Source organism: Drosophila sulfurigaster, chromosome 2R (assembly GCF_023558435.1).
Source record: "Drosophila sulfurigaster albostrigata strain 15112-1811.04 chromosome 2R, ASM2355843v2, whole genome shotgun sequence".
NCBI classification, from domain to species: domain Eukaryota; kingdom Metazoa; phylum Arthropoda; class Insecta; order Diptera; family Drosophilidae; genus Drosophila; species Drosophila sulfurigaster.
The window spans coordinates 35,542,082-35,569,476 of record NC_084882.1 but is presented as its reverse complement, the minus strand read 5'-3'; the positions used below and the strand labels follow the sequence as shown (position 1 = coordinate 35,569,476).

Here is a 27,395-nt window from a genome sequence, read left to right as displayed (position 1 = left end):
GACTGCGAAATACTGCGTAAAAAACATGATTTCATTTATAATAGTCAAAATTGTATATTTTCCTGAATAATGAATCTGTGATTGTAAACTTTTCAGACGAAAGATAGATTGAACTCGACTGCGGAATACTGCGTAAAAAACATGATTTCGTTTATTATAGTAAAAATTTGTTGAATTTTTTTTTTTTTTTATATATTTTCGTATTTACATAAAAGACAAATAATAAAAATGTTGTGTGTGATGAGCTTAAGAAATAAATATTAATTGGCTTTGGAAATTAAATAGTAAAAGCTAAATTCGTTCAAGCCTAAACAAAAACATTGATTACAATATTATACAAACTATCTACAAAATGGTTTAGTTTTTGTTCTCATATATCAAAATTAGTGTAGAAAAAAGAATAAAAATGTGTATGTCACATAGAAAAATGTTTAATTCGTTTGCTGAACTGGTGCAAAAATAAGTAAATAGTAGCATTATATAGTAAGTATAACATCGAATAGGCATAAATTATAATTTCAACGAGGTGCTATAATCAATTGACGGAGGGAATTCTTAATAAGTCCCCCACATATATCGTATATAGTATATATATATATATATATAGTTTGGTAGCTTAATGCATGCTGGAGTTGGTTTTTTGAGTGCACACTTAGGACTATAACAAGAAGTGGTTGAAGTTGATGGTTGGAGGGCTGGTCTCTATCGCTCATAGGGTGTTGGATGGGGCTACGAGTCCGAGTAAATGATGCATCTTTTGCTCTTGCCCACCGAGGCGAGGGCATTGCTATTTGGACTCCAGCTGACTGCGTTAACGGCCGTGCTATAAAAGAAGCCAGAGCTGTTTTAGTTAAGGATTGTCAACACATTCATTCGCAACTAGCAACTAGCAACTACTTCAAGTATTTTTTAACTACTGGGGTGTAAATAACTCTAAGGCTAAGCGAATGTGTCGGGAGGAGATTGAAAGTTATATATTGCACAACACACACACACACACATACACACCTGTGGCCCTTGAGCGTCGTCTCGAGAAAGCCATTCACATTCCATATGTAGATTGCGCCATCCGCGGAACCACAGGCGATCTTTGTGGCGCCCGAATTGAAGGAAGCTCGCGCAAAGTCGCAGCTGACCTTGAAGTGTTCATTGCTGTGAAAAGAAGATTCCAATTACAGCATCTCGTTATCGTACGTTCGGTCGTTTGTTCATTTGCGTTCGCTTGTCAAGTCAAGTCAAGTGGAGTGAAGTCAAGTGAAAGGAGATTACTCACGCAAAGGTGGATATAACTTGATTCTTGCGTAAATCTAATAGTTTTATTGTATCATCTCGCACCGAGCATATCAGGTAGTTGCAATCTAAACAAAATAAAGATATTTAGAAACAAGTAAGAAAGCTACAGTCGAGTTTGCTCGACTGTGAGAGACACGTTACTCATTTTGAATAAAAACAAAACAGTGCCGTATTATTCTTATAATATACCGAATAATGTACCACAAATATATCGATATGTGGTATATTTATAAAGTTCTACTTTCGAAATATACCATAGATGTCAAAATATATCAAATGCTGATAGTCCAAAGTAGCTAAGACTCCTTTACAGTTAACGTAATTTGCCATACAAAAGTTTTTCTTTGATAACTTCTACAACTTTTATCCGCTCATCAGGAATCATAAATACTATAGTTAATATTCTCTGTACCAAAATTCGCAACTATAGCTTCAAAATTCCGCTTGTTATTCGAGTTTAGTCAATTTGAGGGCGCGGAGGTGGGCGTGGCAAAACTTTAAAACCAACTTAAACTGCGTGCAAAAATGACAATTGCTATCGACAAAAATTATAGCTCTATCTCTTATAGTCTCTGAGATCTAGGTGTTCATACAGACGGACGGACGGACAGACAGACGGACAAACATGCGGACATCTCGGCTGTTGATGCTGATCAAGAGCATCAAAGATACCTCCTTCTTTCTGCCTGTTACACAAATTTCTTGCCGGCAAAAAGTTATATAGTAATACCATTTTATCCTATAGCTAGCGGGTTTAAAAATTAATCAGCAATTAAAAGTAGAAACTCACCCTTTGATAGATCCAGCGAGGTAATCTTGGCAGGCATGAGCACATCATCGGCTTGCTTCTCGGTGCGTATGTCCCAGAATCGTATCTTCTTATCGTAGTGCCCGCTGATGATCGTCGATCCCAGGCTGTCGGTGGTGCAGAGATCATTGCAACTGGACCCCGCAAACTTCGTCTCGATGCAGGCGATGCTGCGCAGATCCCAGATCTTGAGAGTACGGTCATGACTTCCGGTTACCACCTTGTTTGGCTCTTGCACGTACTTGGCGGCCATCACCTTGCCGCTGTGACCCGTCAGTGTCTGCTGCAAAAGAAAAACAAACAAACAAACAAATGCAAGAAGGTCACTCAGTTGGCAGCAGTTCAGTTAAAGCCGTTAGCACTCGAGTGAGTTATACTGAGAGTGAGTAACGAGGTTGACAATAAATTCATTTGGCTGCTGGGGACACACCGACAGACCTATCACAACAGTTAGTTGTGACTAATTGCGAGTAGAGTTGAGTTTTAGTTAGAACAAGACGCAATTAAAACACATTTAATTACGCCACATTACAACTGCTTGAAACTTATTGACTTAGGTTCTCTGTCTGCTTCTCTGTCCAAGAACTGAACCCAAACACCAGGTTAAAGGGCAACACGAACCGTTTATGGCCCGTCTCGAGTTGAACACTTACAGTTAGGGATCAAGTCATTGACATTCAAATGTCATGTTGTTATGACTGCCAAAAACTACCTCGAAAAGTGCGTGGAATGGTTTATTATGCCATAAGGGTTACGCTTTAGGGCCCCACTGTCAATATGCCTCACAAAAACAACGAGGGTAGAATGAACTTGCCAAAGTCGCGAGTAAAAGCAGCAATTTCGCTGTCGTTAACGAGCATACGCGGAATACCTCGAAAACCTCGATAAAAGAAGCCTGCAGCCCAAAAAGCCAGTCAATCAACTTGTTCAAAATGTATCATGAGCGAAAGAATAATTGACGCATTAATTTATGACGCGTATAACTTCATATTAGCCAAGCATTTGCGACTACCAAATACCCAGCATTTGAGTTATTCAAACTCTTAATTAAAGCGTAGCATAAACTTTATTGAAGGTGTCTGCCGACAAGAAACACATGCTGAAAGTGTTTGCTGAGCTTCGACTTCGCTAGACTCTTTACAAATATGAGATTTTCAATTTCTATTAAATGTGTGAATAAACATTTTTGAAATTTGTTTCAATTTTGATTCACTGAATCTTTCAGCATGTCATTTGTTGCTTAAACCGATTTCCTTATTTCTGAATTTTATGTTCTAAGCTGCGACTTCATTAGACCCTTTACAAATTTTGAAAATTTCAATTTCCGCAAAATGTGGGAATAAATATCCCGCAAATTTGCTTCAATTTTATCAATTTTGTAATCGCCGAATCTATTAGCACGTCTTTTGTATATAAAAAACCGATTTCCTTAACCCACGCGGCAAAATCTGAAACTTCCTTACGCAGCCTGGAAGTTGAGAGTGGTTAAACTTTGCTTGCCTAATAAGACGACGTTCTTTATGTTTCCTGCAGTTATTCAAATCATAATCTCTCCTGTGTTCGGATTCGAAAACATGAAAAAGCGCAGCTGGCACGCTTAATAACGTTGAATATCTAAATACATAAAATTGAATGAGGAATGTAAGATTTGAAGTGGTCATTTGTTAACCAGAAGAGCCTGTTCCTGTGTCCCTGACCAAGTTTTTGCATTGTGCAGAGCGTGAAGCCAAACTCTCGACTGCTCTTACCAAGAGCAAAGATCCCCATTAAAAGAGAGCACAGAAGAAGTGAGTGTGTGTGTTATCAACCCGGCAACTGAAGCTGAACGGTCAATGGACGCTCTGTAGAGTTGGAGTTAGAGCTGAAGTTGGGCTAAGAACAAACCAACAGGTTTCTCTCCCGTTCTCTTTGATGCTCACTCAGAGTGGAGTGGAGACTCTCTCCCATTCTCTCTCTCTCTATCTCTGTGTGTGTCGTGAAGCGCTTTCGCTTGGAGGAATGGCACTTTCCTCCAGAGTTGACGTATTGCCACAAAATTTCTGCATGGCTCTCTTACGCATTTGTGGAGTCGGTGCTTGGACTTATTCTCCCACTTCCTCCTCACTCTCTCTCTCTCTTTCTATCCGATCTGTGGCCAAGTGCATTGGCAAGTGGAGACGTGAGTGTGGAAGATGTCGAAGAAGAAGAAGAAGTCGCGTGCAACGGAGTCGCTGTGATGAAAGACTTCTTAACTTCTTCTTATGAATATAAGAACATACTTGTTGATCAAATGGCTTTAGTTCTGCGCCAACCTCACAGTAATCAACTACGTTTTCTTACACCTTGCTCTCTACTCTCAACTCTTAGCGTCTTACAAACTATTTCAATTCAGCAATAAATACAACTTGATATTTAAATAAAAAATATGAATTAAATTCAGCTTAAAAAGTGTTGTGATTTTGTGTCGAACGAAATTAAATAATTTACTTATTTAATTCACGTGTTGTGTAAAAATATTTCCAAAACATAAAAAAACAAAACAAGTGCGAGGAAAGCACGCTAAACTGTTAATAAAACTCACAATAATTGGTATGTAATTTCAATTTAATTGTGCTTGTAATTTGCCTTTTTATGAATGTGCAAACGTGCGAGGGAAATTCAGTAGTCAAGTTATTCAATCAGAGTTTATGTTTCAAATGTCGTTAAAATTTGGCACGCAGCTATTATCTGGCAAATTTGGAGCAATTGCAAACAGAAAGTTGTTCCAAGTGCGTATCTAGATACGAAGCGAAGTAGCTTGAGATACACAGAGATTGAGATTTGGATTGGATTGAGACTTGTTCTGGCTGCCGATCTAGACCACAGAGATCGAATCATTTCAAGTCAAACTGCATCATATCCTCAAGCGGATTAAATGGATAGCGGAGTCAGGTATTTGGTGGTTATTGAGAATGTGAAATCTAGGATAATGTTGTCACGAAAACCTCATTTGATATAGCCACAGTTTGCTTGCTTGATAACTTAGTAGCAAATGGGTCGTTGCAGCAGGAAATCAAACGAGCCATCAAAACACTTTTGGCCAAGATCGAATGCATTTTCGATGCGTTGCGTTGACCAACAAATAAATTAATTCAATAATAATAATAACTCAAGCTAGAACTGCAATCAAGTTGTCGACAATAAGAGATGAGATGGAGGGAGGGGGATGACGATGTGGTAAGACGGCAGTGGCAAGTCAATGTGCTCATTTCAATGGCCGCGGACAGCGGCACTGTCTCAAGATGTGCGCAAAAAGAACCGTTTAAATGTCAATCCAGAAATACCAGTTAGAAAAGGCGGTGCAACAGCAACAGCCACAGCAATAGCAACAGCTTCAGATACAGATGCAACAGAATCAACACACACACTCACAAAAAAAAAACTATAGACTATAGATGCAACTAGGAAGAAATTGTACTTATATGTTTAGTCGCATGTTCACAATGTGTAGCACCATCGAAAGACAGACAGAGAGACGGACAGACGAAGTCAAGATGCTGTGTCTGGTGTTACCCAAGCCAAAGATGCATTTATGCTATTTAGGCCAACTCAATGCGGGTTCTCTCGCTGCCTGGCTGCCTCCTCGGTTCTTAGCCACCTCTCTTGTCATATCTGGCAATTTTCATACTTCTATTTCCCACAATGTTGCGAATGAACGTATGTAAACGAGGACACATCGCATTCGCTTCAGCAAATAAATTATCCATCTAAAGATACATTTTTGGCCGTTACAGCTACAGTTTGAATACTTCTTTGGCTACTTCTCTCTCTCTCTCTCCCTATCTCTTTCTCTGTGCTGTCGTCCGGCTATTGTTATCTTAATCTATGCGTTTAGTTCACGCCTTCGGTCTATTGATTTCATTCAGCATCAGGATTTATGCAAATCGGAATATATATATATTCCCTTGCCTTGCCCCAACAACAACAACAGCAACAAGTCACTTCTTTGTGTAGCTGTGTTTTTGCTTTTTTTGGATTTTGGCAAAACATGTCTGAAAGTTTCCCATGACCAAAGCCACAGCCAAAGCGTTGCACGTGATGCTTCAACATTCTTGTGAGCGCGATGCAAAAGTCGTGCCTTCATGCCACTTGCATTTTGAAAGTTGCGACAGGATTACACTATAATCTTGTTAGATTTCAAAAGAAAGAAAACTTTTCGGAAGTAAACACAATGAGCAGAGCCGACTGAGCTGAGCTCAAGTATGCATGGATTTAATTGAATGGACAACAAGGTGCCTCGATCGACAACAAAAGCGATTCTCTTAGAGAAAGTGAAAAGCCAGTGGACTTTCCTTAATTAGATACTTCCTCCCAAGGGTCATCGATTTACTGATCAAAAAATAGGGCTGCTAGTGGGTGGGAAACTTTCCACTGCACACAGCGAAGAAAAAAAAAGAGATTAGCTCTTTGCTCTTGGCAGCACTTTTCGAGGTTTATAGTTTTGTATTCTGAAAGTGGGTTATAATGCAAAACGTGTGCTAGCTTCCTGTGCAATCTGTAACTAATTTACATAGGGTCATGTGTTACAAGGTAAATAAAAATCAAAATGCTAATCTATCCCACGAGAAAAGACTCTACATTTGGAAAAATGCAGCCACAAACAAAAAGCAAAACCCACAAGCATCCTATTAACATAGTCTCTGTCTCTTCGCTGCTTTCATATCTCGTTATTGTGACTCTGACTTCAACTCGAGTTGCAGTTGCAAGCTCTGCTTCGTGTTGCAACAATTCCAAATTGCTAATACGAGCACAATGCCTGCGTTAAAATATGTATGCAACTAGTTAGTCTCGGATTTTAATTAAAAGAATTGAGCACTTCAAAATTTGCATTAATTGAAAACAAGCGCGCAGACTCGCGTATCTAACTCGGACACAGCATATTATTGTACTAGATCTTAATCGTCAAGGGAATCATCATCCGGGAATAAGTTGGTGGGAAAAATGCAAGATAAATGTTCTTATTATAATAATAATAGCAATGCTAATTATGGTTTGCAGTTAAGGATTAACACTTTGCTAAAGAATATAAAGTTTGTTGCTATTACAATTCAAATAGTATAATTAAAATGGGATTATAATAGTAATGCGAAAAAGTGTGTGGCGTAAAACGTAAAAAGTACCCACTACCCATATTTAATTAAAGCAAAACAATGTGATATTCATACTATATACCAAAATAATATATCGAAATATAATAAAACATACTAAAAGCTATATTTTATATATCGATGTAGTATTACTAAAACATACTAAAAGCTATATTTGGTATATCGCTGTACTATTAAATTCAAAGTATTTTAGAGGACAAAAAATACCAGATTACCAATTGATATTTGGTATATGAATATACTTTTATTGTCAAAATACCTTATAGAGAACAAAATGTACCAGGTTTCTGATCGAAATCACATTTTCAGGAATCATAATGACTATATTTTTGATTGTATGTTGAAATTAATCAAGAATATATGTCTATATAAATCTATGGGGTCGTAGATGCCTCCTTCTGCCTGTTACACACACTTCCTGAAGATACAAAGTAATAATACCCTTCTAGGTATAGGTAGCGGGTATAAAAATATACTAAATTTAAATACCAAAAATACTAAAATATAACGAAGGCTGTTTCCGGTATATAAATATAGTACTACACCAAAATATATCATAGAATACAAAATATACCAGGTTGTCAACCAAAGCAGTCTTAGTTGATATATTGCACGACTCCTGATCAGGAATATATATTATTTATGGGGATAACTACTTCTGCATTTTGTGCAGGCACAAAATTCTAATACCCTTCTACGCTATGTGTAGCGAGAATTAAGCATAATTAAAATGCAATTTTAATATCAATACTGAGGCAAATCATAAAGCTAAAGGAAAGGTGTTGGAAAGTAGTAATTAAAATGCTATTATCATGCAATACTCTCTCCTTCACTACAATGTCGTATATCAATTTCTATTCTAATGCGAATGCTGTTAAAAATTCGATTTCCAAAATGATGCTGGCAGTAAAAATTGTAGTTAAAAATAGAACCAAACAAAGGGTTAAGCTAATAAAAATGTTGATGATAGCAACAGAAAAGAAATTCCAAAGAAAAATGTAGCTTTAAATAGCACAGCAAATAAAGCATGATACTCGTAATATCGCTAATGCTGCAGCTAATACAAATGTTAATGATAATGGAATCGGGCACAGAAGTTGCGAGTACTTAGCGCAAAGATTGACAAGTCGCCAGGTCGGCAGCTGCCAAAGCCAAAGGCAAAGGCAAAAGCAAATGTGGACAAAAGCACAATAGTTGCAGAAAACAGGGAACAGTGAACAGCAACGGGGAGTCAGTCTATCAAGTGACAGTCAAAAATGTTAAACTGAAGCGCCTTTGGCACAAACGGATTCCTTTTAGTCAGTTATCTGAGCTGGCATTAAGCTGGCTCAGACGGACAGACGGACGGACAGACAGACAGACAGTGGAGGCCATTTGTAAGTGCAGAGAATGAGAGTCAAGACTCCGACTGACCAAATAAAGCCAATCAACGGCAAGAACAGCGACTGGGTTACAACTTGAGGGACGCTATGCAATGGTCAATGCTGTGTTGTCAGTTTCAGATTCAGCCATGAAGAGGGTCGTCAGACAGACAGACAGCCTTAAAGACAGACTTGGAAGTCGAACCCGAAAGTCCAACGTCACCACTTTTGCTGTTACTTGCAAGATCTATGCATAGTGAGATTATGAGTTGGCGGTTGTTGTGTTTCCTCTTTCCTGCTGGCATGAATACTCATGAATACACTCATCGTTGTATTGTCTAAGTGTAAACAATTTTTCCTGCTGTCAATGCTGCAGTTGCAGTTGCAGTCGCCGTTTGTTTCAGTTGTTTGTGCTGTGACTCGGATAAGCAGCAAGTGGAAAGAAAGCATTCGGGTTATCTTTTAAATATTAACATAAATGTCTTTGGGCATTATGTAAATTGGGATGCAGGTAATATCATTTTAGATAGTCCAATGTGAACAATGTCGAACATACTATGAAAAATTGCTGCGTCTAAATATTCCCGCTAGAACTTCAAGACAACAAATTGCGTATGTCATTCTCTCATATGCATTCATTCTTCTCTTCTCAATGCAAATTCTAGTAAAGAAAAGCCAGCACAGCTAAGGGGCATACTAATATGAAATAGATGCTGCAATTGATTGGATAATTAAGCAATTGTGGAGTGTACTCGACTCTAATGCACCTTGTAAACTTATTTGAAATAAGAGCAAAAACATAATTTGAACTTTTGCATAAGCTCGTTAATAATATACAAAATTTTAAATTGTTTACAAAATATAGTATTAAAGTACTTTAGGGTCTGCTCGACTATAACCTACTCTGTAATCACATTTATAATTTGTTTAACTTTCATTCTTTCCAAGACTTTCTTAAGTAACGAGTTTGCTAAGCAAGTTTATACCTTGTAAGCAGCTTATTTTGATTATGTTAACGTAATGCGGAGTATGCTCGACTATAATATACCCTGTATTCATGGTAATGACAATTTAAAGTTATCCATAGTCCATCCATAGCTAGCTTTCATTCTTTACTTTAGTAACGAGTCTGCTCAACACCTTTGCACTTCTTTCAACAAATAACTGCTTGTGAATTTTGCCACATATTAACTAGCCAACTAATAAACCCTGCACAGCTCACAGCTCAGGTTGCAGCTCGGTTAATTCTGCACTTGGGATACGTCGAAAACTGTCAATCAGGCAATGTCACTGCGATGTCACTGCGTCAATGTTGCATTTAAGATGTTTCGTGTCATTCCAAAGATGCCACAGACAAACAAACGGACACAGAGTTCAATAGCTTCGTTAGTTGGTTAGCTGTTGGCTTAGTTTTCATCAGTTTCGTTAGAGCAAAAGTCAGTTTATCAGCCAAGAAGCTCTTAACAATGAACGGGATTCAAATCAATATGAAAGACTTCCTTCTTTCTATCTTTGCTCTCGAGGCAGACGTCAGTCTGTCATTGGCAATGAAAGCTGTGCAGTCTTTGTATTATTATTAAGTGTATCACATTGCCTATTAGCTGGCATTTATCTAGTTCTCGAGAATGCAAGGTTAAAGAGTGTACTTAATTCTAATTATAGGCAGAGGGTCAATTTCAATTAGATTTCTTCTATCATAAAAAAAGAAGACAATTATACTTCCTGTCTAACAGTTTTATAAAAGTGTTCTATATATAGAAAGAGAAGACTTTTCATCTTTCAAGCTTCAGGTGTTGCAAGAGTTTCAAGTGTTTCATTCAGCTGTCGTTTATTTTATGCGTTTATGCACCGAAAACACAAAAGAACAAAGTGATAATGACAACGAAATAACCCCTATAACTGAGAATAGGTCTTTAAGAACCCAAATAAGCGCATCTTAAGTGTAATTCTCGAAAAAATGAAGAGCTGTGAGATGATGATGATGGGCACAAGCTAAGCCTTAGCGAGAAATATGTTATTAAAACGTGTAATGTGTGCCGCAGTGTTGGTTAAATAAACTGATTAGATAGCTCAGCTTCTACGCTAAATAGATGCACATACACAGGTGAAGAGAAGAGGGGAGAGATGTGAAGAATGTGGATTCAGTTGAAGAGAGGCATACTTGAGGAGCCAGCCGCACTTAAGTCTCCATGCTCGTGTAATACCAATCCCACGCATGACTTACTCCTATGCAAACTCTCCCCCTCTTGCAGTCTCCACTCTCTCTCTCTAAAAACGAAAGAAAGAAAGACAAACAAGAGTGCAAAAGACAAGTGAAGAAGTTTGTCTCGAAATCAGAATCTTATTAGAATCGATCCATGTATTATATCATAAGAATAGCAGCACACCCACAGTGGGAACCCGTTCTAGCGTTAGATCTATTCATTCATTTAGCATAGGAACTCGAATATTATAGGTTCAATGTACTCAAACTTCCGATGCAAACATTTACACATCACTGAACTGAGCGCCAAGTGCAACTACGGTTAGATTGGACAGAATGAAACGCTTGGGAAAGCGAAGAGAAAACTGAAAAGAAAACAATGATGAAATCATGAAAATTCACTGCCAAGTTTTACTAGTCGCAGTCGCAGTCGAAGTCGCAGTATCAGCTGATGGTAATGATTGACCAACAACACAACATCGACAGCCACATAACAATAACCAGTTCATTGGCATCACACGCAACACGCAACACAGAGAACGGAAGAGATTTGCCTATAAGACACGATATTAAATATCGTTAGTTGCCTCCTCAATTTCCGACTCATAAATTAACCGAGATCAAGTGTATTAATAGTTGCATTGTATTGCATTGCCCAAGGGGTTCAAAAAATATTCTCCAACTGTTTTGGGAAATTGAAACCGTAACCATTAAAAATTCTGGTAGAGATCATTCATTGAGAATCATTAATTTGTAGGTAATTTGTATACGATGAAAAATCATAAAGAATGGAATGCTAAAGATGCATTTGCTTAAGAAATGAATGAAAATAAAAACAATTAATTTCGAATACAATAAAACAAATTGATTCTGAGTGGCAAGTTAAAGAGGTAATAACTTGGCCATTAGCATATTAATGACTTGATTCGAAATGCTATAATCGTTACAACAAAAATGCACTTTAAGAAGCGTGATGATGCGAGCAGAAGTAGTTCTCTTTCTGATTGTATTGCCGTAAAATCTTGTATTTAATTCAATGCTGTTTAAAAGAGAGAAAAAACAAAAACTATAAAGAGAGTAAAAACAGTCGAGTGTGCTCTCTTTCTTAAAATATACCAAATTATTATACTAAAAATACTAAAATATATCAAAGGTTGTATTTGGTATTTTAATATACTATTACAATACAGTGCGTTTTTTTTTTTTAGAAAAATACTAAAATATACCGAAGGCTATATTTGGTATTAATATACTATTACAATACAGTGCGGTATTCTTTTTAAATTATACCGAATTATTATACCAAAAATACTGAATTATATCAAAGGCCATACTTGGTATATTAATATACTGTGACAATACAGTGCGGTACTTCCTTAAAATAAACCAAATTAACATACCAAACAAATACTACAATATTATAAAGACTATATTTGGTATATCAATATACTTTTTCTTTATAAAGTAGCCTGCTAACTCATCCATAGCTAAAAGCGAGAGCTACTAAATTTTGCCAAGTTTTGCACAAAGTAAAAGCAGAAATAGTCAATTTGTTGAGTAAATAAAGAACAAAAGAAATTGCTCGTCGAATAGCTGAGAGAGAACTTTGGCTGTTTACACAATAGAAAATAGACCTTGGACATGGGAGGAATGAACTGGCACGGCTTGTTTATGGAAGAATTAAACTAAGCTTCAGCTGCGGATCTGGCTTAGCCCGAAAAGGGGCGTGGCTCGCATGCTGCACTGAGGCAAATTGGCGGCCAATAGACAGCGAACATTTTAATTTATAGCCTCAAAACAATATCGATATCGATAGCGATATTTACTCGAGGTATTTATACAAAAGCCCGCCTAGGCAGGAGCTAAACAAAGAACGAACTAACTAAGCAAAATTATCTACGAAAACTAGCTGAGGGTTAAAAGGTAGCTAGACTCTTTCCTCAGAGAGTTTCGACCCAGCTGACCCTTTGTGGTTGGACATAATCACCTGCTGCTTGGCTTCGACTGGGATCAGTTATCAAAAAAACTTGACAGCGCCTGATTGCGTAATCATACACGTCTGCTCAGGAGGCGGAGGGCAACCTGGGGTAACAATGGCCATCGAACAATGCTTATAACAATAACAATAGAGAGGAGGAAGGAAGGGGGTAAGGGGAAGAAGGAAACATGGTTTCTTCATTGGTCACTTATCGAAACCAACGACTCGGCTCATCATAATATGAATTAGCCATTGAGCATAATAATGACAGCAATTCAAATAGATCGAACAATCAATCGAGTAAAAGTGAATGCAATTTATATGAGAACTCAGTTGCACAACGAATCATCGACTGATCACAACAAATTAATAATACAAATTGTGATAGTAATTAAATAAAAAGAAGAGTGTGAGAAAATCAGACAAACACATTTGATTTACTTAGAATAAGTCTTCTTATTTGAAATCTGAAATTCAAAAACACATTTGATTGGCTTAGAATAAGTCTTGTTAATTAGTTATTTAGAAACTCAGCCAAATTGAATGAGTTTCAAATTCAAAAACACATTTGAGTTGCTTAAAAGAAGTCTTGTTATTTCGTTATGAAGAAACTCATTCAAGTTTAATGGGTCTGAAATTTAAAAACACATTTGATTGGTCTTGTTAGCTAGTTATTTAGAAACTCAGTCAAATTGAATGAGTTTCAAATTCTAAAACACATTATGTTTGCTTAAAAGAAGTCTCGTTATTTAGTTCTATCATATGATATGCTTTCCTTTAAATCTTTTCTTTAACGCACATCAAAATGAAGATTTACTATTTACATACTTAATTCTTAAATATGCATCAAATTGCCGCATCGAAGACAAACTTGGGTGCAGCATTTGATTACATTTGCAGCAAAAGAAATAACAATAAAAGCATAAACTTAAAGTGCATGGCGAAATCGAATGAAACGAAACAAATTTCGAGACCACAAGAGCAGCTAGTACAAATTTTACAACATGAAAGAACTCTTCGCCTCGTCTCAACCTGAGAGATAATAACCAGTTGGCAGATTTTATTAGCCGGAGATGTGTTGTTGCCTTTTGGCCACACTGATTTAATATGACAAAATGGATTTTAATGTGGATTTGCAGTGTCTAAAGCGACGCCGGCGATGCGTTTTGTAACTGCTGAAATGATAGTGTAGCTAGATCAGAGAACAGAGCTGAGTAATAAGCCCATTAGGCAACAGCTACAATTACAGGGTATAGAGGAGAGCGTATGGGCGCCAGGGCAATTGAACTGGCTGAGTGACACCTCGAGCCATGGCACGAAAAGCTAATTAAATTAATACCTTCGCCATTATTTTTGCCTCTTTTTCCTTTTACAGTCAGCCAGGCACAACCAACAATAGTCTTGTGAGTGCTTAAATAGACAACACGTCCTAGGAGAGGAAAGAAAAGAACGAGGAGAGGAGGCGAGGCAAATTTAATTCCAATGAAAAACAGCATAAAAGCATTACGCAGCATGTGGCATGCGGCAACGTTGCTGCTTGTGCTGCTGCTCTTTTGCCTGGGCAACATGCCACCGCATGCGGCAGCGGCACGGCACTCGCGCATCGAGCTCGCAACACTAGAAGCTGTGGCAAGTGACAATTTGGCTGAGTTGCACGCAGCAAACATGCAACAACCAGCAACTGACGATACAAAGAGCACCGACAATCGCAGTCAAAGTCAAACACAGACACAGACTGGCCACAAGGCCACTGATCTGAGCCCCAAGAATGATCAATCATCGCAGCTGACGTTGGCTAATACCAAATTGGTTGACGGTAAATATAGAATACAGAGAAAAAGCATAAAAACAACACATGATAATAATAAAAAAGCAGGCAAGCCAGCCAAGATCAGGCGTCGTCTAAAGCGACTCTTAGCCGACGATTAAACCCACGTCCAAACCCAACTAACGACAACTTTGTTATTTCTCTGACAGATACCAACCAGCAACAGCAACATCAACAGCAACAACCAGATCTCCCCGCACTGCAATTAAAGAAGGAGCAAAAAAGACCAGTCACAGTCTCCACCCAACCCCGGAGACGCGGCCGTCGGTCTGGGACTGGGTCTGGATTTCGGTCTGGGCATGGACTTTGATCATATATCGCCTGCAACCTTGGCTAGTCAGCACCAACAACAGCAAAGTCAGCACAATTCCATTGAGGAGTGTGACCCAGATTTATTGGGATTCGAAATTATCACGGGGTAAGTTGATTGCCCCAATTTAGCTGCCATAATTATGCATATCCATTAGCAAATAGCATTGTTACGAGTATATTGCGAACCGGTTCAGTTGCACTTGCTGTGCGTGAGTTTCAAATTCGCGCCTTGAGGCGCGACACATATTTTGGCATCCAACTACAGTTGGAAAATCATATAAGAGAAGGTTGAATGGTAATTGAGCTACGGTTCGCAATTCGTAGCTAATTTAAACCTACAACATTCTAACGATCTAGGAACCTCTTTGAACCTCTCTTAGTTCACTTAACGGTGTCTCAAAACTGTTTCTAGTCATTTACATGCTTACTTGCATCTTAATCACTTCTATAACACATGATCAACTTCGGCAAGTTCAACTATTTAAGTGTCGTTTGTTATATTGCCTTGAACCGGTTCACTATTCTTTGAAATAACTTTGAACCACAGCGGGCATTAAGCTGCTTGCTGCTTGGGTTCAACTGCACTCGCAATTACACTCAGGTAAATGCTTCCATTTGCAGTTATGTGTTCTCAGCACCGGGCAGACTGCTGGATTCCTTGCCGGGCACATTAATGCTCACGGATTGCTTGGAGTCGTGCCAGAATAACGAAACTTGCCAGTCTATTAATTACGAAACGGGTTTATGCGTGCTCTTCTCATCAAACGCTGACATTTTGCCAGGTAAGCGAACGAGTGCGAGAATGACTAAATGACTCCCCATTGCCATTGCCCCATCTTAATAAGCACTTGTGCGTAGCAGCAGCAGCAGCAGGATTTCGCAGTTGCTTTCACTAACTAGTTAACTCTTAATCTTAACAGGTGCTCTGACCAAATCACAGTTTCCTGTCTTCACCATCTATGCCCAAAAGTCCTGCTTGGGTGTGCGTCCCTGTGCTCGTGCCTGGTGCATTGATCGCGTGCAAAACTACAAGCTCGAGGGACATGCGAAGCGAGTGCACACTGTGACTTCTCGACGGGATTGCCTCGAACTGTGTCTGGGCGAAACCGAGTTCGTATGCAGGTGAGTCGATGGGGAGGAGAATGTCCCCAGAAGTGAAGCGATAAAATCAGGCAAACTAACATTATTTCAGCATTCCCCAATTCCGAAATAGATCTACAATATTTTTAAGTTCTTTTATAAAAGTTCTTAGAGATATAAAGTTCTTCAAGAAGATCACTTTCGCATTTAAACCTCATATTCTTCTTACGAAAAAAGTGATCTTCTATAAGAACTTTAAAATATTGTAGGGATATTTTTTGAATTGGTGAATGCTGAAATAATGAATACAAGCTTTGAATGAGAAAGTGATCTTCCAAATTAAATACTTTCGCATTTAAACCTTATTTTCTTCGTATGAGAAAGTGATCTTCTATAAGAGCTTTAAAATATTGTATGGATACTCCCGATACCTTTGAATGAGAAAGTGATCTTCCAAATTTAACTCATTTTCCAAAGAATCTTCACTTAATTGGCAAACTCCTTTATTACTCTACCACACATTTTAACCTCATCCTCATATATTATAATTCCCATTCAAATATAAGAAAATGATTTACCAAACAAAATTCTTCTAGAAGATCACTTTCGTATTTCAACCTTATATTCTTCGTATGAGAAAGTGATCTTCTATAAGAACTATAAAATATTGTAGGTATATTTCCGAATTGGTGAATACTTAAATAATGAATACAAGCTTTGAATGAGAAAGTGATCTTCCAGATTTAATACTCATTTTCAAAAGAATATTCCCTTAATTGGCACAAACTCCTTTATTACTCTACTACACATTTTAACCTCATCCTCATATATTCTAATTCTCATTCAAAATAAGAAAGTGTTTTACCAACCAAACCCAAACTAATTCCATGCAGCTCAACATGTGCTTAGCACAACTTAACGAGCATTTCATGAGAGCAATGCAACGTATTAGTTCCAGCTTGAACACAATTCATAAATCAGACGCGATCATAAAGCAGCGCACAGCTGCTTATAGACATTAGCCCATTAACTGGGCTAAGCATTCAATTAGAGTAAAGTTAGAAAGTGCTGGGCAAAGTACTTGCAACTCTCGTTCATAAATAGTTCCCAGCCGAGTGCAGGCAAGTCATTAAATCATCTCGATTCACTGCTCCCCCGCAGATCTGCCAACTTTTATAGCGGCACGCACACGTGTGAACTGGCTGAAATGGATCGCTTCACTTTGGCGGGATCGAATGCTTTCCAACCACACGAGGGTGCCGATTATCTGGAGAACAACTGCGCCGAGGAGCCCAACAAGCTGTGCGAATTCAAACGATTGTCGGGTAGAATTCTAAAGACTGTGGATTCTGTCTACCAGGACATTGGCAGCATCGACGAGTGCCGCGATCTATGCCTCAATTCGCCTTATAGGTAAGTGGAGTAGATTAATCTAACCCAAACAAGGAATGACAGGGAATGTGGGGAATTACTACAGGACATGTCAGCTATAGTGACCACTGTCTACGGAAAACCTAGTTGAAGTGTCTTATGAAAATGTCACCACTCGGGAAAAAGAAGAATTGAAAATCTATCTTTATCCAAAAAAGGAATGATAGGGAATGTGGGGAATTACTGCAGGACATGTCAGCTAGAGTATCGACTGTCTATGGACAACCTAGCTCGCCTTTCCTATGAAAATGTCACACATGAATTGCAGAATTTGGGAAAAATAACCTAGAATTGTAGTATTACAAATCCATCTCTCTCTCCCCTTCTTAGATGCCACTCTTATGACTACGGCGACACTGGCGACATGGTCTGCCGTCTCTCGCATCACAGTCGCGCCACACTCTCCGATGTGCAGGATCCCTACCTCGAAGTACCCGAAGCTGCCACCTACGAGCTGTCTTCCTGCTACAATGTGACCATCGAGTGCGGTGCTGGCGACATGGTTGCTCGCATCCGCACCTCAAAGCTCTTCGATGGCAAGGTCTATGCCAAGGGAGCACCCAAGTCGTGTGCCGTTGATGTGAACAGCGCTTTGGACTTTGAGCTGCGCATGGGCTACCAGAATCTCGAGTGCAATGTGCGTCAAAGCGGTGCAGGACGTTATATGAACGATGTGGTCATTCAGCATCACGATACCATCGTGACCTCTTCGGATTTGGGACTTGCGGTGACCTGTCAATACGATTTGACCAACAAGACGGTGACCAATGACGTGGACTTGGGTGTCGTGGGCGATGTGGAGCCTGCTCTGTCTGAGGAGGTTATTGTGGACTCGCCGAATGTGCTCATGAAGATCACCTCGAGAGATGGCTCTGACATGATGCGCTCTGCTGAGGTGGGAGATCCTCTGGCACTGAGTTTTGAAATACAGGATCAGCAGAGTCCCTACGAGATCTTTGTGCGTGAACTGGTGGCTATGGATGGCGCAGACAATGCGGAGATAACCCTGATCGATGCCCAGGGCTGTCCCACCGATCACTTTATTATGGGACCCATCTACAAGAGTTCGCTGTCGGGCAAGACGCTGTTCGCGCACTTTGATGCCTTCAAGTTCCCTTCGAGCGAGGTTGTGCAGTTCCGCGCTCTGGTCACACCTTGCATGCCCAGCTGCGAGCCAGTGAACTGCCAGGAGGACGAACTCAGCGGGGACTACAAATCACTGTTGTCTTACGGACGCCGCAAGAGACGCGAGACATGTGAGTAGATATGGATGGAAGATATCTTCATCTGTTAATTGACTTTTATTCCCTGTTGATTACAGCCCAAGCTATCGGAGTGCGAGCTGTGCGGGAGACGAGGGGCAAACCTAGTCAGGAGGACATGCTGCTGGTTCAGTCTATTCAAATCACCGACAAGTTCGGGTTCGTCAAGAAGGAGCCGCTGCAGCAGGAAACGCCACAGGTGAAGGACAACTCGCAACTCGACTATGACAAAGTCTTTGTGGTGAATGAGACGGGCGGCGGGGGAGTCGCAGGAGTTCCTGGACTGTGTGTTAATGGCATTGGTGGGCATAAATCAAGGAAGACTCGCTTTCAAAAGACTTTAATCAACGCTTCTTTCGCAGGTTTTATTGTCGCCGTCGGCGTCTTTTTATTGGCCCAGTCGAGTGTTATAGCCATCTGGTCATTTTTATACCGACGACGACAGAAGCATCAGCCCTATATTAATCACTTTCTGAGTGCCCCAACGAAATACCAGAACTCCAGCAGTGGCAGTTCCACTAACTGTGGCAGTGGCAATAGCAACGCTTCGATGGTCAACAGTCTGCCCAATGCCCAAGCGGATTCGCTGTGCAAACTCTATGGGAAGGGCGATCATCATGGCAGCCAGTTTTAGTGCTAAGATCCCTCTCTCTCTCTCCTGCTGAAAGGGAAGCTCGTATATCGCGTTTAGAACATAAAAAAGCATAAAACCATCTCATCTCATCCGATTTCATCGCATCGCATCGCAATCCATTTGACTGCCAAGCCATTTTTGTATTCACATTCGCATTCTATTCATTCACATAATTGACTCTTGCTAATTTATAATACGAATAACAATTTGGAAAAGAGGACGACTGCATCTATCATTAATTCTCTTAGGCACTTGTCCTCTTTTCCGAGGTGTGCATTAACTTCATAAACACAGTTTTAAACAAATACATTTAACTAATATAGACAAAATACTCTTAAGCAAGGTGACTTTTATTTACGAGGGACTGCGTCATGATTACTTTACAAATAAAATAAAATACAAATATTTACAAGCAATTTTTTTATCTTTAAAATCTTAGAAATTCAATCAATAAATATCTGATTTAGGTCTATAATAGACACATCTGACCACAGTTGAGAATCTTAAGTATAGTGAGTTCTATTTACAAAAGGTGCGTCATAAATATTGATAAAAAAACCACAGAGAGCTAGCCCACTTTCCATAAATAAGTATAGGAGAACTTCTTCAACACAAAGGGGTGCACTTTTAACACAAAAATAAATACAAATAATAATCTGAAGCTGTGCGAAAGACAGAGTCATGATTTAAAAATAATTTCAATAAAGAATAGTAAGCACATTTTGATCAATAAAAATAACGAAAGCCCAGTCAATAAATATTTGATAACTCAAAAACAGGTCTACTTTAAGGTGCACCAAATAAATATAGAGAATACTCTTAATCTGGTTTGTGACTTAAAAATATTTTCAATATAGAATAATTAACTAATTTTGTTTAATCAAAACTCAGGAAGCTAGTTAAAAAATATCTCAAAATTAGGTTTAAGGGTGCACCAAAGAAATTTAACCAATATAGAGAATAGTCTTGACCTGGGTTGGAATTAATTTCAGGGGCACTGTCTTAATTGATTTAAAAATATTCTTAGTTAAGAATAGTAAACAAATTTTGTTTAATCAAAACTTAGAAAGCCAGTTAATTAAATATGAACATGAAGTCTACGCTAGGGTGTCATAAATATCAAAATGCGGTTTACCTTATTTTGCACCAAATAAATGTAACCAATTTAGACTTAAGCTGGGTTGGATTTAATACCACAAGGGGCAGTGGCTTAATTGATTACAAAACTAATGAAGTAATTCTCTTTTCTAATAATCCTTAACGCATCAACTCTCAGCAATCAAAATCAGATAACTTAATCAACAACGATTCCGATAAGATTCCCTCAAAAAGTTCCCTTTGAGTTGATAATCTTTTGTAGTACTTACTCGTAATCGACAGTCCATCACGCTCCAGACTCGTGCCCCATAGTCGTTGGATGTGCCCAAGATGTAGGCGCCAGTGGAGTCAAAGTCCACCGAGTTGATGCCAGCACTGCTGCCGCTGAGCACAGCACGAGGTTCAGTGCCACCTGTCGAGCAGTAGCATAATAATTAGTGTTAGTTACAGGTGCGATTAGTGGAATGCAGTGTTTTACCTTTGCCAATGTCCCAGAGTTTGACCTTTCGATCGGCGCCGCCAGTGGCGACGAGGCGTTCGACGGGACTCCAGCGCACAGCGTGGGATTCATTTTCATGTGCCTCGAACTTCATTAAGATCTTGGTTGGATTCGGTTGCCCAAGGTAGCCGGCTGCTTTCAGTGTGTCTATCGACTGGGCCGAATTACGCGCCGCATCATCGCACCTCGCATCGCCAGCCGGATTCCTAAAGTCCTCACCGTTGAACTTCAGAGCGTCCATGGCATCGTTGAGGGAGGCCTCATCGAAGTCGTCGTCGCTTCCGGCGATCGCAAACTGCGCCGCACTATTGCTATGTGGTATGGCAGGAACTGTCTGACTGTTTGGCGAGTTCGGTTCACGGACTGCGTCCTCGAGATCGCGTTTCAGTTTAGCCGATCGTTTTCTGAAAATTGACGGCAGTCTTTTTCTAGATATTTGCGAAAACGATTACACATCTTATGTTGGACCAGAGAAGAGAGCAAAACAAGAGAAAAACAATAACAAAATGCAAAATCGAGTTTGCTCGACTGTTTTACCATCCTGTACCCAAGCAACACGTATCAAGTGGCGCCATCTGTCGGAAGTATATTTTCGGATAGTAATTCTAACAGTATTTTTACTCTACTACAATTTCAACACAACTTTTACTACAACTTTTACTTATACTAATGTTAATACTATTTCCAAAACGAATTCAGCTTTTTATTATACTCATTATATTCATTATGTTTAGCGTTATACTCATTATTATATCAACAAACTACTCAATTTGTTTAAATTGTTCGAGATAGTTCCCATAGAAAACATCAGACAAATATTATTTAAGCTCTAGTCAACTCTACATTAACCATTTCAAATGGGTACAGGAAGCAAATAAAAAACATTAAACAAATACAACATTAAACTAATAATAATGAGTGAGTTTTGCTGCTGATATATGAGAGCTTTTGTTGGCAAATGAATATGAAAAATTAAGTAGTATTAATATGAATTTAATTTTAAATGAATATGAAAATCATTCAGTCTCAATTCAACCGCGTAGAATTTGTTATTCCGAATTTTTCACCCCACATTAAAAACAACGAATTCCAAGACGCAGACCAATTAAAATACATACACAACATAATAAAAAAAAGAAACGATTCACTTGAAACGAACCCGACAATTAACTTATAAAGACACACAACAGATATGAGAGAACTATGAAGTGGAGGCAAAAGTGTTTATAAAGAAATGAAAACATCAGACAAATAAGTACTTAGTTTTTGAGATGGATCATTACCAGATAGACAGAGATACACAAATACATATAGACTCTATATAATTGAGAGATAGTTAGTACACATGAAGGGATAATCAGTTATTGGTTATGGATTTTCTTTTAGGGGGGTGCACTTGCTTTAGAGACACACAATTGCATTTTTACCTTATTATACTTTCGTTTTCCTCGTTCAGTTTGTCAGCATCTTTTGACTTGTAACGCATCAAACGTTCCAGCAGACAGCGATTTTCATCCTGTAAACAGAGCAGAGAATAATACTTGATTATTTTTTATGATAAATATTAAATTAAATTAAAAATTTCTTTAACCATTTGCAGTGCTGAAGATCACAACCGATCTGTGCATAGGTGAACTAACAATAGAATGTGGCAGCAACAAAAAAATATCGAGCAGCTACTCGGTTAATAGCTTTTAATGAATGTACGAAAAAATTTGAAAAACAATGTTCAATGTATATAATACATATAATGTACAGTCTGCTGTACGCGTTACGCTTTGTTTAAGCGATTTGGAGCAATTAAAATGCATAATAAAAATTAAGAACCAAACACAAGCGAATCACTAGCGAACGACTCACAGATGCCCTGCAGCTAATTAGCACTTGAAACATGGCGAAATAATGAAAACATTTCTACTTAATAGATGGAAAATAGTAAATCAAGTAATATACGTGACAGTTGGCACATAAAAGTGAATAAATTAGCATTTAAACAGTCAGGTTTTTGTACGAGAAGTGGAACAAGTCTTTTATGGTAATTTCGCAGCACTGAGAGAAGACTGAATCGAATCATCAAATCATAAAGTTTACAGAGGGGAGGGTAAATAAAACGTTATATACAATTTATAAATAGCTCCGGCGAAGAGTTAAAAGAAAAACCAGTTGTTAGCCATTAGACACACGACTAAACCATAAGGAAACTTTCACCAAAATAGTACAAATGTAATTGCTAATCATTGGATCGGAGTAATAGGGAAGCTAAACTGTTAAACTGTCGCTTATCAGCAGCAGCTAGACAATGTTTGATCGGGAAAACTAACGCGTAAACAGGCAATGCAACTGAGAACAGGTGAAATGATAAATATATCTAAAGGGAAACTGTTGATAAAAAATATAATTATTAAATGTATAAATACGTATGCAGCAGCGATGATTAGATTAGATATGCCTAGCACGCGAGATTAGTATGGAAAAGCGTCAATTCAAAAAGCTGTTTTGGGGGGAGAACTTCTTCTATGCATTGGGGGAAATTCCCCAACTCACCGTGGATAATTTCAGTAACAATTTAGTTGATAATAATGTGTACAAACATGCAGAACATAAGTTAGATAATTTGGTCACAAAACGAAACTACAAACTGGCAATTTTAATTAATCGAATCACTTGAAAAACTAGTAAATATGTTTGATAAATGATAAAGCAAAGCCACAGCGATAACAGAACTTTGCATAACCCCCCCTCAAGGCCAACTAACTAACCTGAACACTCCGCATTTTATCCTCCAGCGAACTAAAAGCCAGCTGCAATGCCGTGTGCTCGTCCAGCAGCGTTGTGTTTAGCTTCTTCAGCTCCTCCAGGCTGGAGTTCAGCAGCTGCACCTCGGCTCGCAATCGATTGTTCACAGTTTGTTGTTCATTAAAACTACAAAATATAAACAGCATGGTAATTAAATGTGCTTCACAATCACGCGTCTCTGATTCACCTGCGCTCCTTCTCGGCAAGGAGTTTCTTTTGCTGCTCCACCTTCACATTGAGATCGACAATCATCTGCGAATTCTCTCCCTTCCGTTTATGCAGATCCGTAAGCTCCTCTTGCTGCGCCAGCAGCTTCTTCTCCAGCGTCGCAATGGCCACATTTGACCCGCTGCCACCTGTTGAGACCGCATTGCGTAGCTGTTCGTTCTCCACCGACAGCTTTAGATTGTCCGATTTGAGCTGGGCCACATGATCAATGAGTCGATTGTCTACACAAATAATATAAAATTAGTATTGATAACCACAATGATGACGACAAAGTCGCTAACTAGCGAATCGCATTAGCATATTTGTAGACGTGGACAGGCTGTTTGCTCACTTACTTTGCACAATGATCTCCTTAAAATTCTCGCACTCCTTGCGGTCGCGTTCGCGTAATCTTTGGACAACGTGCTCACGCCACACGCATTCCTCCGTGGACATTTTGGGGGAACGCCAAAAACCAATCTCTGGCTGCGCCTTCAACAGTATTTTTAAGCAGCTCTTTGTCGTCGTTGTTGTCACAATGTGATTGCCCGCATAGTTAGGTTGGCAAAGGCAAGCTGCTTTATTTGCGGCACTTCAACTTTGTCGTAATTATTCAATAAAAACGTTTTTTGGGTAAAGTTTTATTGTTTTCTTGTTAAAAGAATTTTGTTGTGGTCCAACGATAAATGCTTTTACGCTACCTTGCCGAACAGCTGTTTGTCATAGCGCAAGTGGTGGCGAACCGATATACCGATTAATCGCTAGTCGATACCAAATATACCAAAACACACAACGTGACGTAGCAAGCGCGTAACCGCACGTTACGTTGACGTAAGCGCTATTGCGTTGCTATTTGAGTTAATCAGCGTTCTGCCGAACTTTGCTGCCGATAGCATTGCGGCAATCTCAAATTGCACGTTATGCAAGACTTTTGAGGTGCAATGCATTGAGTAAGTTTTGCATATGCAGTTCATATTAAAGCGTACTTTTACTTTTTCGCCTACAATGTGTCTTATTTAGAGAATTAGAAACTGATTTCCGCCTGGCACTTCAACCGTGAACTATTGTGAATAAATATTTATAACCCAAATAAATCTGACCCACTCTGAGGCCAACCGCAATTCTAGAGCACACAAAAAATCGTATGTACCTATTCACAATAGAAGGATTACATTTGAAATCATATTCTCTTCAATGTTATCCTAAATCAATTCAATCAATCATTATCGAAAAATTGTTCTTAAATATGAATTTAGATGACGAATTATAATCGACTCAATGAAATCGTGTCTTAAAGCTGTGTGGGAGTTTAACAAAACATTTTCAAACGGCATTTCCGACCTAACCAAACTTGGACAGTCCGAAAAGAAATATGCGAGATAATCATGAAGCCGGTTTTATTTGTTTTAAATATTTTGTTTATATTATTATTTGAAGATCTCAAGCATAATCACATAATTTTAGATTTAATTACAGTGCGCACTGGGTGTATTTCTTTTAATAGATCCCTAGCTGTTTTTTATTATCTACGATCTTAAAAGACTATAGTGAGGTTTTAATGAACGACTCGATGATGTGAGCTGTATCAATAATTGGAAAGCAATTAAAAGCGCTTAAAAGAGACAAACGAATGTGGGAGCTAGCTGGAGTTCTCTTTGGGTCTCAGTCTGAGTCTTTCGTTCACTATTCACTGTTCTAAATACGCATAATATAAGCAAAGGTATCAAAAACATCACGAAACACGCAAAGCCAATTAAAATTGTTTTATAACATGCAAACTTCTACAATACGTTGTAAGAGCTCGAAAGTAGCCAAGTTAACAAGTAGGAATGTTGTAGGCGCTACAGCACGCTAAAGGCGATACCCTATATATAAATCGGGATTGTCTGACCGACTGACTGAACTGTTAATGATCAAGTGGTAAGACCTGGGAGGCTGAAATTTTCAAAGCGTCAAGCTCAAACAAGGATCTCTGTTTTACAAATAGTAATAATCTGGCCAGTCACATGAAATCCTCTTGAACTAAATAATAATTAACTGACTGAACTATTAATGATCAAAGGGTAAGAGCTAGGAGGCTGAGTTTTTTTTATATTAACTTCTATGACTTTGTGAATCTTTCAGAATAAGAAGCTTAAACAAAATACTGTCTATGACAATCAGTTTAAAGGGTAAAAAAATATGTTCTTTGGACAGTCACATGAAGTCCTCTTGGACTAAATGATAACTGTCTGAGCGACTGACTGAACTCTTAAACCATGTGGTAAGAGCTGAGAGGCTTTTGAAATTTTCAGAATTTCAAGATGAAACCAAGAACTCTCTATTACAACTAGTTTAAAGGGTATAAAAATATATTCTTTGGCCATTCACACGAACTCCTCTTGTTCTAAGTGATAACGACTGACCGACTGACTGAACTGACTAAAAGGGTAAGAGCTGGAAGGCTGAGTTTTTTCATAGAAGCTCCTGAAATTTTCAGAACATCAAGCTAAAATAAAATACTCTCTATTACAACTAGTTTACAGGGTATAAAAATATATGCTCTGACCAGTCACACGAAATCCTCTTGGACTAAATAATAATTCAACTGGCTACGCAAAGGCTCGGAGGATGGAAGGATGAAAGGATAGAGGCAGAGCAGAGCAGAGCACAGCATCTGGGCATCTGGGCAGCAGCAAATAGACTAGAATGGGGTGCCGTTCATTATCCATACACGAAATCAAATTCAATTAAGCAAAGTTAATGGCCTTTGCGCAACATACGTCACCGTCAACTGTGGCCATTGTACCCCGAGTATGTAATTGATCTTGGCCCGCTGATTAGCTGAAGCTAGCTTCAAGTTGCAAGTGAAGCTGAAACTGAAACTGAAGCTGGAACTGTAGCCAAAGCTAAAGCTAAAGCCAAAGCAGTTGCAATTGGAATTGGCCGTGTTCTTGGCTATGCCCATTATGTGTGGTGCTCGAACCATTCCGAATCCAATTGTAAATTAAATGCAAGACGAGATCAGACTTCATCTTCTTCCACTTCTTCTTCTACTGCTGCAGGTTCAATTGTTTAGTGCAGTTTTCTTAGCAAGTGAGCACACAATTTTAATTAATGGCGCACAATATGCTTGCATATTGTATTAATCGTTCAATTTATTATCAAGATCATGAATATATATGTAGTTACAAGCATGTGCCGTTAGCCGAACAAATGTCTAAATTCTCTCTACCCTGATCTGCTCTTGGTCGTTATAAATTGCACATTTTATGCAAATTGCTAGGCGAATTCATAACCATTTCCGACAATTAACATCGACACCTGTTCGCCCGTTTACCCGTTTCTCATCTGCTTCTCCCTCCTCCTGGAGGAGGAGATAAACCAGTGTGCTCAGCCGGTTTTAAGCGTGCATAATCAAGGCTTCTCCCCCTTGTTCATCGAATTTCCACACATAAAAAAAGGGTTTGAACGCATGTTACAACTTAATTGGTTGACGC

The 27,395-nt window shown here is 38.8% G+C and overlaps 2 protein-coding genes across 6 annotated transcripts; one reads left to right on the top strand and one right to left on the bottom strand.

Moving 5' to 3' along the window:
* Positions 1–409: 409 nt before the first annotated feature.
* On the bottom strand, positions 410–24,614 carry LOC133835547 (autophagy-related protein 16). Of its 5 annotated transcripts, none has more exons than XM_062265528.1 (10): positions 24,273–24,614; positions 23,897–24,158; positions 23,673–23,835; positions 22,341–22,429; positions 20,893–21,341; positions 20,684–20,826; positions 2,084–2,381; positions 1,274–1,358; positions 1,009–1,152; positions 410–823 (listed from the first exon to the last, which is right to left on the bottom strand). In XM_062265528.1, the coding sequence occupies exons 1-10, from the start codon at positions 24,370–24,372 to the stop codon at positions 730–732; spliced, it is 1,827 nt and encodes a 608-aa protein (XP_062121512.1). In that variant the 5' UTR covers positions 24,373–24,614; the 3' UTR covers positions 410–729. The 5 variants fall into 5 exon arrangements, with proteins under 5 accessions (XP_062121512.1, XP_062121511.1, XP_062121513.1 ...); XM_062265527.1 differs by having other exon boundaries at positions 2,084–2,384; positions 24,273–24,611; XM_062265529.1 differs by having other exon boundaries at positions 2,084–2,384; positions 20,893–21,317; positions 24,273–24,611.
* On the top strand, positions 4,384–19,722 carry LOC133837816 (uncharacterized). Its single transcript, XM_062268710.1, has 9 exons — positions 4,384–4,669; positions 14,145–14,585; positions 14,747–15,015; positions 15,531–15,691; positions 15,830–16,031; positions 17,151–17,402; positions 17,751–18,676; positions 18,742–18,984; positions 19,045–19,722. Exons 3-9 carry the CDS (start codon positions 14,897–14,899, stop codon positions 19,314–19,316), a joined length of 2,175 nt encoding a protein of 724 aa, XP_062124694.1. The 5' UTR covers positions 4,384–4,669; positions 14,145–14,585; positions 14,747–14,896; the 3' UTR covers positions 19,317–19,722.
* Positions 24,615–27,395: the final 2,781 nt, after the last annotated feature.